General features: G+C 43.8%; 1 protein-coding gene across 1 annotated transcript in view; it reads left to right on the top strand.

The window, feature by feature from the left end:
• Positions 1-383: 383 nt before the first annotated feature.
• Positions 384-13,800, top strand: part of LOC103743570 (rho GTPase-activating protein 26) — a 422,060-nt gene continuing 408,643 nt past the window's right edge. The window contains exons 1-4 of the mRNA XM_029569236.1: positions 384-446; positions 5,281-5,376; positions 9,875-9,936; positions 13,655-13,726. Coding sequence (XP_029425096.1) covers positions 5,367-5,376; positions 9,875-9,936; positions 13,655-13,726 — 144 coding nt within the window. The 5' untranslated portion in view covers positions 384-446; positions 5,281-5,366. The remainder of the gene's footprint in view (positions 447-5,280; positions 5,377-9,874; positions 9,937-13,654; positions 13,727-13,800) is intronic.

The following is a 13,800-nucleotide window of genomic DNA, read 5'->3' as shown; positions in this document are numbered from 1 at the left end:
CCAGCATGGTTTGTGATAAGAGGGATTCTGGTTGCTTTCACTTGGCAAAAGAAGAGGTTCTCATACTCAGTGTTGACTTGAGTGTTGGGAATTTGTTGGGGCAGACACATGGCTGTGATTGGTATTTGACTTGTTTCTAGTTTCTCTCTCCAGGTCATTGGTATAGAGGTTTTGTTTAATGCCCCTGCAGAGGGTGGCTTTCCTCTCATCCTGTGGGAATTGTCCTCCTTGACAACATTACAGGAGGTGGTTCTATGAATGGCGAGCACATTCATAGAATGAGTTCCACCCAGACTCCCGTAAGTCAGAGAGTATTTCCTGACTTATTTAATCTTTTTTCCCGGTCATCCAACATGGAGTTGGGAAGTTCACCTTTGATGGAGGCTGATGCACTTTGGAGTGCCTGACTTCTCTCTACCATTGTTCTTTTCCTGTTCAAGCTTGAGGTGAGTTTTGGGGAGATAAGGAAGAGTACCAAGGGACACTTTCCTGCCTTTGTGCAACTTACTACTTCTAGGTACATTAATGGAAGAGTTACCTGAACTAACACAAAAAAATTTCTATGAAGAAGGAGTTGCATAGTGCTCAGAGAGTGAAAAATAGGGTCAGATTTGGGTTAATTTGAAAAGTCAATGAAGGCTTCTTAGAGAAAGGAAATTCTGAGCTGCAGGCAGAGGGCAGAAATTGCCCAGGACAGGGCAACTGGAACTCAGAGCAGGAGATGTAAGATCACATTCTCAGAGTCTTTCAGGCCTTGGAAGGGGTTTTAGACTTTTTTCTAGCCATCACAGGGCTGGCACAGATGGATAGAGAAGTTGTCTTAAGGACAGAAGTGGATGTGGAGGGAGCAGAGAGGAGGCTGGGGTAGTCATCCAGGCAAATAGTAGTATTCATTTGGGTTAGATGGTGCTGAAGGCTATAGGAGGGACTGGCAGAATTAAGAGATACTAAGGAGACAGAAATGAACAGGCTTGGAAATGGGCATTGTACACGAAGCAGGATGACGTGCAGGTGTCAGATTGTGTGATAAGACAAACAGTGAGGCCTTTCCTTGCCCTTGGCTGCTCTTTTGGGAAGAGGTTATATGGGAAGAGCGTTTGATTTTGACTGTCTTGAACTTTACCTGCAGATAGAGATGAGGAGTAAGCTGTAGTCCTTCAGTTCTCACTGTGGGTTCTATCTAGTGACTGTCAAGTACCTGTAAGCTGGATTGTGTTGCTGTTCCCAGGCAATTCAACATAGGAGATTTTTGGAGGTCACTAGCTAGGGGTCTGAGGCACCCTTTGTATACTGTGACATGAACCTATTCAGGACTAGTTTCAGAATCATTCCAAATACAAGGTGATGAAGCACAGAGGAGGCAAACTTTAGCAAGGATCAGGGGGTCAGCTCTTGTGCTTTATGTGTAGACATATGGAAGGTCTTACTTTAGGAGTTGGCCTTTAGGAACTATAATCACTTTCTAAATCTGGAGAGAAAGATGTGGAAATTCCTACAGGTAGTTATATGCAATTTGTGTAACTTTGGAGGGCACAGAAATACAGTATATATACCAAAATGAAATATAATTATAAGGTTACCTTGAGTTCTTTACTATGTGACCATATATATGTGTGTAGAGTTTAAGTGTTGCCCAAGGGGGGAAAAAGAACGAGTTGATTTGTGATATTACTGATAAAACTTGTGTGAAATTAAGATAATGTTCTAGTGTTTGAAAAATGATACCAAACCTTGTTTTAGTTAAAGATCACACTTGAGTTCCAAGCTTTCAAGCTCTGTGCATATGAGTATTTGCTGAGGCAGAGCATGGTGTTCCCAGGAAGAGAAGGGCACTTTTGTCTGGCCCCTGAATGAACAGAAGGTTTTGGGAACAGTCTCTTGATGTCCAGGCTTGCCGCTGCTTCTATATCCTAACCCTCCCCTTCCTTGTAGGTCCTTGTCTTTCTTGCATGTAGGCAGTGACTGCTTTGCCTTGCTTTGCCAGCATGCTGCTTTTCTGCCACAGCTGTTATGCAAAGTAAACATTATTGACTCTGCTTGGCTCCTTGCTGTGTTTTGTGCTGCCTGAACATGAAACAGTGCTGTTATATGAGCAGGGGCAACGATGCACGGCATGCACCCAGCCTTGGCACCAGCCTTTCTGTCCTCTCACCTTCTCACTGGAATGTGTATAGAGTCCTATGTACATTGAAGTGAAAGTTCCAGAAATATACTTTTGAGGAGCTGCTTGACCAGGCTGATGATTTACACTAAGATGTCACTTGTTCTTTTGGGTTAAAATAGACAAGAGTCAGTGATTTTTGAGTATTCTTACTTTATGTCTTCTCCATTGTCTCACATAATACAGAGGGGTTATTTTAATGGGGGTGAGACAGCATGGTGTCCCCATATACTGTAAGGATTTCAATTAAGAGGACTGATGAGTCACAGTTTTGCAGAGTGCTTGTTCAGTGTCTCCCTCCTCACCTGTAAGACTCACAGCCTCCATCTGATGACAGATACTTTATGGCTAACCTAGGGTCAGTTATATAGCTGATAAATGGTAAAGTTGGAACTTGAACCTGGAGCCAGAGTAATTTAGTATGGAAGTAAGAGGCTAGATTGGTCATCCTATAGCCAGCATCCCAGCATTCCATAAAATTCTAGTGGGTAGAGTGGTTCTTCTAAGCTCAAGATGCTGTCCTACCGGCTGGGACACAAATTCTGAGCAAGCAAAATAACAGGTGTCTACTGTAGCCTCCCTGAAGGACTTCTCTCCTAGGTTCAAGGTAAGCTCCTTTCCAGGTTCTAGTATCTGGAATTTTCTCCACTCAGCTATCCTCACTGGCCCGGAGCCCTGTGTTGACTCTACAACACAGCTCTTTATCTCATCCTCCAACAGGCCTCAGTCTCTTTCTCAGCCTCCCAGGGCCCACATTGCCTCTGTCTGTTGTGGGCCACAGGACAGTGGAATTGGGTTACCTTCTACTTGTCAGCTACCAAGGCTTGTCCCTGGTACAGTGCCCCTGTGGAAGTCCCCACAGAGGCCCTGTTGTGTGTGATGAGCCACGCCTTCATCCTCATTGACAGCTGCTGGCAGTACAGCTTTTCTGGTGCACTCTCGACTCTTTCCCAAGCTCAGCTTGTGTTTCACCTTTTTTTCCACTTTGTTGAGATGATTGTTAGTGTGACTCTTTCTTGCCCTGTTGAGGAGGCACAGGAGGACTGCCAGGTGGAAGGTGAAGCAATCCTGTTCATACTTTCTGCTCAGGCCTTTCTTTGTGAGTTTTGAATGAGGAAACATTGGGCTGAAATAAAAGCCCAAACAGCCACATTATGCCTGCATTTTGGTATTCCTGGTGTCCTTCTCTTCCACTCTGAAATGTTACTCTCTCTTTTTCCCCTCTTGCCTTCTAGGGACTCCAGTTCCCTTCCTCCCCTCAGTGTTCTGACTTTCAGGCTTGCTAGGGTGAGTTGTGTTCTGAAGGAGACCTGTCTAGGAGAACAGTTCTAAGAGAAGCCTCATTCCCCACTAGCATCTTTGGATGATTTCTCAAGGACTGTTTGTGAAAGTGACTGTCCAGGGAGGGATTAGAAGTTGGATCCTGAATTCTTTTTACCCTTCAAGTGCCGCCTCTTGTGGTATAGAGCAAAGTGCTTTGCTGGGGACTGGTGGGAAGGTGGTCTATTCAAGTAGCCTGAGCCCAGCCCTTTCCTCACAGCTCTGACTTGGAATGAACACTGGGGCCTGGATTTGTGTATTGTGCCCTTTCCCCATTTGTTCTGCAAATGCCAAGCAGATTACACTGCTCATATCAGGGAAGGAGATAAAACAATCAAAAGATGAGAATCATGAACCTTAACTTTAAGGGAGACTATGGGAGCTAAAGAGAGAGGCGTTGAGGATCAGGGATGCTTTTATTTAGCAGGTTATGTTGATCTGGGAAGCCAGAAACCTTCCTCCCCCAATCTTATTAAAGCCAGGCCTTGTTACCAGTTATGCCTCCTATTTACCCTCTACTGGGAGTTTGAGCATAATGCCATTTCCCCTTCAATGAGGGAAGTCTGGATGAGGGTAATTTGAGTGATTAGCCTAATCTGCAGGAAGGCTGCATGTGGAATTAAGTTAAGCACATTGTACTGAGCAGTCTTGTCTGTTAGGTCACTTCAAGGTACCTTGGTGGTTTTATACCCTGAACAGAAGCTGAAGGCTCGGGAAGGATCACTGACTTTTATTACTGTCTTAAAGGAAAGTTTAGTTTTTAAATTTGACAAGGGCCCCAGAGAGTTTTCATTATAGATACCATGTGTGGGTTCTTAAAAACCCCCGTGTAAAGCATTGCTAGAACTTTGTTCTTTTTTGTGTCTGTGGCCACCTAGGAAATGTCTCAAATGGAAATTTGTCAAGCTGGCTGGGTACTGGGCTCATGAGGAGAATGGGTCTGAGAGGGCCTGAGAACTTGGGCCTTATCTGCACTTTTGTTGGAAGATGAAGCCAGGTATGCCTATGCCTTGGGACAAGACAGCCCTTCCTGCTTTCTCTTTGGACTTATGGAATGTATACTTATGGAATGTATTATGGAGTCAGATTGGGGGACAGCCACACTGATCGCCACATGGAGGACTTGGCAGAGTGGAGCTGTAGGCTGTGGGGATGGGGACTGTTGTTGGCTCTGATCCAGGCTTCTTCCTTGGTCTTCTGAAGTGGCTGGATTCCTAGATGTTTCAAATGGAGATGATAGGACTCAGGATGGTTGAAAGAAGCAGACATAGGATTAGAAATAATTGTGTGTGTGTGTGTGCGCGCACGTGTGCCAGGCCTGGGGATTGAACCCAGCTCCTCATGCATGCTAAGCAAGCATTTTACTACTGAGCTGCATTTATGTTCCATAGGATTTGAATTGTTCAAATGGAGATGATAGGACTCAGGATGGTTGAAAGAAGCAGACATAGGATTAGAAATAATTGTGTGTGTGTGTGTGCGCACGTGTGCCAGGCCTGGGCTGGGGATTGAACCCAGCTCCTCATGCATGCTAAGCAAGCATTTTACTACTGAGCTGCATTTATGTTCCATAGGATTTGAATTGTTAAAGCAAATGTACTAAAAATTTTAACTTTTAAAGCAAACCAGTACTTCATTATATAAACAAATATTTATTGCTTTGAGTTTATATTTATTTGTGCTTTGAAATTGTTTTGGGAACAAACTTGCCTACCATATTCATAGAAGGACTTATGGGGCAACAGCTAGGAAAGCCAACTTAGTTTCAATAATCTGTCCCCCCCCCCTTTTCTTGCTAGATTTGTCTTCAGCAAAGCGGAAGTTTGCAGATTCCTTAAATGAATTTAAATTTCAGTGCATAGGAGATGCAGAAACAGATGATGAAATGTGTATAGGTAAGTCATAACCCATGGAAAATAAAAACATTTGCTGTTTGGCCTAGCTTTTAGTTCCCTAGCAAGACTTTTCCTGGGCTAGGAGGCCTATAAGGTCAGTAAAGACAGAAATCCACAGTGATAGTGGGGGGACAGATATGAGGGTCATGTTTGGGGCTTCTCTAGCTTTCTCCTTGTGTTGGCCTCACTCCCTGCCCAGCAGTAGGAGGAAGCTGGAAGTTTATGGTGTTGTGCCATCTGCCTGCCCAATATCACTGCCAACCACAATACTAAGAACTTAGAGCAAGAGTGAATGCAGATGGATAAAGGAGAGATGGATCAAAGTTGCACAGCGGTAATTAGTGGACTGAGAACAGAATGTGGCTATGTTTTATTGTTTGTTTTATTTGACTCTCTCTCTCTCTTTCTCTCTCTCTCTCTCTCTCTCTCTCTCTTTTCTTTCTGGAGGCAGGGTCTCCCTGTAGCCCTAGCTGGCCTAGAACTCCCTAGTAGTCCAGGCTACTGACCTTGATCTCACAGAGATCTACTTGCCTCTGCCTCCTGAGTGCTGTGATTAAAGGAGTGTCCCTCCACACCTGACAGACTCATTTTTTAAAAATGGAAGTCCTACTTTGATTTTTGTTGCTTTGCTAAAGCGCTGACCAAAATCAACTTGGAGAGGAAAGGGTTTATTTTAACTTATGCTGTAAAATCCATCATTAAGGGAAGTCCAGACAGGAACTTGAAGGCAGGAACTGAAGCAGAGATCATGGAAGAATGCTGTTTATTGGTTTGTTTCCCGAGGCTTGCTCAGCTACCTTTCTCATATCTGCCTAGGGATGGTGCCCCCTACAGTGGCCTGGGCCCCTCCTGCTTCAATCAGCAATTATAAAAATGCCTCATAGACAGGGCCACAGACCAGGCCAGTGGAGGAAATGCTTCAAGTGAGGTTCCCTTTTCCCAGGTGACTCTCTTTTGTGTCAAATTGACAAAAACTAAGCAGCACAGTTGACTGCCCCTTGTTAACTTGACACACAAACACATCACTATTAAATCATAACCCTTCCTTTCTTGTTTATCGCCTAGATCTCATGTTAATGTCATACTAAAGCATAGTCCAACTTTAAGAAGCCTCACAGTCTTTTAAAAATTTCAACACTTTAACAGTGCAGTGTCTATAAAAATTTAAAGCCTCTTTAACTGTGGACTCCTGTAAAATCCAAAACAAGTTACATCATACCTTCTTATTGCAAGAAGGAAGAACCAGGGTACAGTTGTAATCAGATCAAAGCAAAACCAAAATCCAACAGTGTAAAAAGTTCAGTATCCAACATCTGGGACTCATTCATGATCTTCTGTGCTCCAGAGGGCTTGAGCAGTCTTACTTCTCCAGCTTCCAACTGCAGCACACACACAGCTTGTAGGTGCAGGCCGGCTCCACTCCACACCACACTTGCTGATGTCATTGGTGAATGTCCTACAGTCCTGGCATTTCCAATATCTTGGGGTCTCCACTATAACTGAGGCTGTACCTTCACCAATGGCCTTTCCTGCTCTATCTTTTTACCCTGCTGAACAGTACCAAGCTCTAGTTGCTCTTCATGACTCCTTCAGTCCTTCAGCTTTCATGCTACCAAACCCAGTATCACATGGGAGACTGTTACACATTACCAAGTTTGGTTTCCATCTTGAGATGCAGCCTTGTGCCCCCCCCCCACCAGACCACAGCTTCTGTGTGTTGATCAAAAGGAAATAATTCCCAAAAGATTTCACCTTAAGGATGCTGGTCTCTTATTAATCACAGCTGATTTTTCAGCTCCAGCTAACCAGTATCCATTGTCCCAAAGCAAAGGTTTTGCTTCCACAAATTCTTTAATTTTTTTTTTTACTTATTTTTATTTATTGTGTATATTTTGCCTGTGTGCATGTAAGTGTACTACATGCATGAGGTGCCTGCAGGGGCCAGAAGAGGGTATCTGATCCTCTGGAACTGGAGTTACAGACTGTTGTTAGTTGCCCTGTGGGTGATAGGAACTGAACCCAGGTCCTCTGCAAGAGCGGAAAGTGCTCTTAACCACTGAGCCATCTCTCCATCTCCTTCTTCCACAAATTCTTAATTCAAATATAACACACGAATGGGCCCTGATGGAACTCTCAAACTTGCCTCTACAAGCCAGGCTTCATTGTCTGCATTTCTTTCAGCATTCTTACTTCCAGGCTCACATAGTACAGACCATTAAGCTATGAGCACACAATGGCTTTTCCAGCCCAGAACTTCAAAATTTCTGCAATACTCCCCATAACAACGTGGTCAGGTCTACACTCTCTGGTACCAATTTCTGTCCTAGTTTGCTTTTTAGTGTTGTCATAAAAACACTGACCAAAACCAACTTGAGGAGGAAAGGGTTTATACTTTATAGTTTGTCATCAAGGGAAACAAAGGCAGGAACTGAAGCAGAGACCACAGAAGAATGGTGCTTACTGGCTTGCTTCCCCTGGCTTGCACAGTTATCTTTCTTATACAGCCCAGGCCCACCTGCCTAGGGATGGTACCCTTTACAGTGACCTGGGTCTTCCTACATTAATTAGCAATTAAGAAAATGCCTCATAGCTGGGCATGATGGCCTATACCTTTAATACTGGCACACTCATGAAGTAGGGGCAGGTGGATCTCGGTGAGACTGAGGCCAACTGGAGCTACAGGGAGACCCTGTCTACACACACACACACACACACACACACACACACACACACATGAAAGAAAAGAAGAAAATTCCTCATAGATAGTCCATAGGGCCAGTTGGATGGAGGAAGTTCCTCAGTTGAGGTTCCTTCTTCCCAGGTGACTCTGTTTTGTGTCAAGTTGGCAAACACTAATGAGCACAACTGAATTACCGTACAAGTTGAATTTATCTTAAGTTCCAGTTGTGTAGCTTTGAAAAATTCACAGATATGATCTAGTGGCCTTGTATTCTGGCCTGGTAACGTTTGGCTGGAGTCATGTAGCTGCCACTGTCTTTAGAGTGGGAGCAGAGCTCAGTGGCCAGCTCCCAGTGTCTACTTCTCCTTTGGTTCCCTTACTAATATACTGAAGTGGGTTCTTGTCTATCACCATGCTGCACTACTTCACTCTTCACTGCCACCCATTTTTTTCTGTAGGCAACCCTGAGCACAGAGCTCAAGACACTTTACTTGTCTAGAATCTCATTATTGAATTTTTCTTCTTACATTGGCCATCTTGATTGCTATAAAGAGAAGAAGAATTAAGAAGGTTGGGGCCGGGTATAGCACAATGGTAGAACATGTGCTTAGCATGTGCAAACCTTCGAGCTCAACTTTTAGTACCAAATAAAGAAAAAAAAGAATAAGTTATGATTGTTAATCTGTTAGATGCTTATTGAGTCTGTTACCAAGCAGAACATCATAACCTGGGCATGAGCAAAGACTGTTGGAAAGTAGCTGAGAGCAATGAAAATGCATCCTTGCTGTAACTCATGAATGGATGGATGCATTCTCTAGCATTGCCCAAGTGCCCTAATGTCCTCAGGGTTGCTGCACTTGGTGCGGTGCCGGTTGCCTTCATGAAAGAGTCTGGCAAAGATATTACTATTGTGCTCCAAGCTGCGTTATTCTATCAATGAGTAGCTTCAGGACTCAAGGAGGAGGAACCCAAGGAGATGCCGGAGACATGGCTTCTGTTGCCAGCGAAACTATTTGTTTAGTTCTGGTGCCAAAGAAAAGGTTGGGTTCTGACACAGCCTGGTAACAAAGGTTGAGGAAGTTAGATTCTGGATGGGAAATCCTCTATCTCCTTAGTAGAACTCTGCCCCCTCTAGCCTCAGGCCTGGGAGCCTGCCAGCTCCTTACCCATCCTGGGAACTCTCAGGAACAGGCAGGTCTTTTCCTTGGAGAAAACTTCCTCCAGCTAGTGTGCCAGGTACAATTAACCTCACTTCTGGGTCATCCAGTCTTTAATGGCTAATGATTAAAAGATAAGGAACCTTGTAGGAAGCAATTGACATGAGACATCTATGAGTATAAGGAATTTATTTTTTATGTCATGAGCTTATTTACAATCACATGTAGTATGAATTCAGGATTTGCATCCATTTTTCAGAGATTGTACCTCCTAAACATTTTTTCATATTTGTAAAATGGGTGAATTAAAATATCCTCATTTCTCAAGTAATCGATGACTTACTCTAAAGAAAGATGCAGCAAATCTTGATCCAAAAGTACCTATTCATCATAGCCACTATTTTTTTCCATTGAAAATGGCAAATTCTTCCCTGGCCCTCCTTATAGCTTTGACAGCCATGGAGGTGAACCTCTGAATTCTTTGGCCCCAACGTGGCACCGCTGGAATTTCTACAAGGGACACAGGGATGAAATTCAAAGAAATGGCTGTACCACAAAAGTCTTCTTTCCTCATCCACATAAGGAATTTAAATCTGTAAGTTGCTTTGATATACCTAATATTCAGCATTCACCCTTTCTTTGGCCCCTTTTTCTCTTCCAGCACGGTCTTTGCAGGAGTTTGCCACTGTTCTCAGGAATCTTGAAGATGAGCGGAGTCGCATGGTGAGTTGGGCTGCTCTTGGTCTCAGACAGTCTATACACAATTGAGGGAGCCAGGGATTCGCTGTCAGGTTTAAGTTGAGGCTCTTGCCTCTGGAGTGCTCTGAGGTTGTGAGCCTTTGCAGAATTAGAAATCTTTTGTTAAAGGATTACTGGCACATACCTTTGGAAGATTATCATTGTCCTAAAGATTCACTGTAGGGCTATACATAAAATATAGGATTTAGAGGGTAGAGAGATGGTTCCAGCAGTAAGGCTCTTGCTGCATCAGCTTGAGGTTCTGAGTTCAGATATCTAGCACCTGTGTAAAAAGCCAGACTGAGCAGTGCACACCTCTAATCCTAGTGCTAGGGAGATGGAGACTGGAGGATCCCTAGGGTTTGCTGACCAGACAGCCTGGCCAAATGGGTGAGGTCCAGGTTCAGTGAAAGACAGTCTCTAAAAATTAAGGTGGAGAGACAATTGAGGAATAATACTCAAGGTCGACCTCTGGCCACCACATCTCCCCATGCATGCATGTGTACAACACACACACACACACACACACACACACACACACGCACATACACAGGTATAGGACATTAGGGTGTTGCTTTTGAATGACTTAATTTTTGAGGACCTACCAGAAAGAGAAAGCATATATCCCTCTCTGCACCTTTCTGTCTATGCCTTATTAACCTTTCCAAGGGATCGTTGAGGGAAGGTATCACATCTTCATTTTAACCCCAGGGTACCTGCTACGTAGCTGGTGGCCAGGACATGGAACTTGGCAAAGGAAGGTAACTGTCTATAGAAGCTTCTCAAAGAGGTGCTCTGCAAATTCAAGAATCAAATACTGACCTTTAGGTTCCAATGCAATGCTTTTAAACTAGCATTTGTTGTGATGCCATTCAACATTAATGAGTGAAGGTTCCTTTGCATTTCCCACATCCTTCAGGTGGCAGCAGTGAAGCCTGATGGAACTCTCTACAGGCTGCATACTGGCTTGCCCCCAGGGGCTCATGTCCATGCAGCAGTGCTACAGAGAGACCCCAGAAAGATGCCACCATTAGAATATTTTCCTTCTCTTTCTGTAGCAACTGCTTACTGTGTAAGCTCTAAGTTACCACAGGGAGAAAGAGTTTATTTGGGTTCGCAGTTATTCCATGTTCTACGGAGCTCTCATGATGACTCTGAAGTGCTTATCTGTATTATCCCCATTTGTCAGATGAATATTGAGGTTTACAGGGACTAAGTTGCTTGTCCAGGGTCACACAGTTAAGTGATATAGCCTGGATTCAAATCCAAGTCAGCATTATATGAAAAGCTGTGGGAATTTCTTTAAACTCCAAAGAGAAAAGAAGCCTCCCACCCTTTGCCTGGCAGAGACACCCTTCTGACTGCTCATTGCTGGATGCTTGAATCCAAACTGGGGTATAGTGGTAGTGGCAGGGTTGGTGGTGGGTAGTAGGAGGGAAAGCCTGAGTGTTTGTACATGTGCTAGTGCCCGAGAAAGGGAAATGGTTCTTTCTGTGTCTGATTTTTGGCCCAGTTAGTATTTGGGGGTGGAGGGCATGGTGAGCAAATCAGCACGAATACCCTGCAGATCGCTATGGCCTGTGGTAGGGGAACAATGACTAGATTATGCTTTTTCAGCTTGCCTCTGCAATTTTATTATTTATGTCAGTGAATTGAGTTTCTCCTGTCTGCATCTGAGTATCTGACCATCCCAAGCCCCCTCACCTTGTCTTGCCCTGGGATAGCTTTGTCAGTTCATTTCAGCTCACCTCAGCTCAGCTTACCTCAGCAAAGCTGTACTCTCTTTGGAGAGCCTTGTATGGTTCTCTGAACATCTCTAGTTCATGTCTGTTTCTGCATTTACCATATGGTGTCCAGAAAATTACTGTGTATATATGTGCCCATAGTAAATAGAGTTCCTCAAGGGCAAAGAATGGCTTTATGTGACTCCATCATTACTCTAGAGGGACCTTACTGCTCACCACCTATAGTCTCTCATTTGATAAATGAGGATACAGGTCTTGTCAAGGCTGATAGTAGTTACACTACTGGGATGCTGTCCTGCTTCCCATGACAGCAACAGAATGTCAGCATATACTGAGTCTCCTTAGGACTAGATTATTAGCATAGATAGCCCTGGAATAATTTGGAGGACCTCAAAAACACGGATGAAGCCAGGTCCAGAGAAATCTGAGTTGTTGAAGTTTGGCCTGGCTAGTGAGCATTATACAAGCTCCCCTGGGGATTCTAATGTGCAGCTGAGGTTGAAAACCACTGACTTACTGGCTCTGCACACCTTTGTGAACTTTAGGAACTTGCAGTTGATTTATGAGAAGCACTTACATGAACCAATTAAGCAACAGTAACTAACAGTAAAAAATAAGTTCAATGCTAGTGCCTCACTCCAGTGCTCTCAAAATTAAGAAGGAAAATTGGAATAAACTTTCAGGCCTGCCCTTTTCTGTCCCTCAAATTGTTCAGACAGTTCTTTACTATGTCCATCAAAAGTCTCTGGCATTACAGTGTTGGTATCAGTGTGAAGGGTATGCATATAATTTAGAAAAAAATAATGCTTTGTTGAAGTGAGATTCCTGAAATAGTTGAGAGACAAGTGAGCAATGAGTAAAGATTGTGAAATATTGTGCTGCCGTAGAAAAGACTTAGAACTGGAACAGTTCAGCCCCCTCATTTTGTAGATGAGGGAATTAAAGCACAGAGAGGTTAAGTATTTTGCTATGGTTACACACTTGGCAGCCTCTCAAGAAGTCATTCATTCATTCATTCATTCATTCCTTTGGTTCAAAAGATTTGAGTACTCCTTTGTTTCTGATCTCTTCCATGTTTTGGGGATACTAGGGGACAAGTGAGTATTTACAAAAGTGGTTTATGTAAATAGTAGTGAGTCAAAAAACTACCAGGTGTGTTCTGAAGGGCAAGGTTGGTAGACAGCTTCTCTGAATTTCTCTTTTGGTGGTCAGGGAAGGCCTTCACAGAGTAGTGACCTTTACATTGAAGCCTTGGTTACAATCTGTGAAACAACATCAGAGGGAATGGCCCAAGACCAAGATCATGAGGTGGGACAAACTTGGTGCATTTGAGGTACATTGATGTGACAGTTGGTTTGGAGTAGAGGAGCTGATGACTGAGCCCTATGGGTATAGTTGGAAGGCATCCAGTGGTCAGGAGGCACAGAAGTCCTGGCCCCAACCAATACTCTAAGACCACATGTCAGACTTCAAAGGTCTTTGTGATAGCAGATGTCCAGTCGTGTTTTGTTTTTGTTTTTAATCAAGAATCTATTGATGTACTTAATCTGTATCTTGTGTGAGTAGATGCTCACATCACTTGAAGCTTGAAACTTAGACTGTACTGTCACCAGGGCCCTCTTCCTATAAATGATTGCCTACACTTTTAGACTCCTTTTAAAACTCAGAAGACTGAGGTTGAAAGGATTGTAAGTTCCGGGCTCTCCTGGGCTACACAGTGAGGTGGTGTTTCCAACAGCAATAGCAGTAACAACAAATTCTGCACAGGAAGATCATGCTTTGAGCATCTGAGTGAATTTTGTTTTAATGTGCTATTATAAACAGTGACACATGGACCATATTGCTTACTCAAGATTCATACCAAGTCCTGGGGGGCAGGGGGCATTTTGTGGCAGAGCTGCTGTAATTCAAAACTGATCCTGCTTTTGTCTCTTGCCCCCTCTGCTTTTTTTCACCAGATTGAGAATGCCAGCGAGGTGCTCATCACGCCCTTGGAGAAGTTTAGAAAGGAGCAGATTGGGGCTGCTAGGGTGAGAATTTGCAAACTTTGTTCTTGGACTTTAGGGTGGAGCATTCAGAACGTCTTTGGCAGAAAAGCTGAGAG

This window comes from Nannospalax galili, unplaced genomic scaffold (genome assembly GCF_000622305.1).
Source record: "Nannospalax galili isolate Female #2095 unplaced genomic scaffold, S.galili_v1.0 scaffold222, whole genome shotgun sequence".
NCBI classification, from domain to species: domain Eukaryota; kingdom Metazoa; phylum Chordata; class Mammalia; order Rodentia; family Spalacidae; genus Nannospalax; species Nannospalax galili.
Note: the sequence above shows the minus strand (reverse complement) of the source record. Positions and strands in the feature narration are given on the sequence as shown.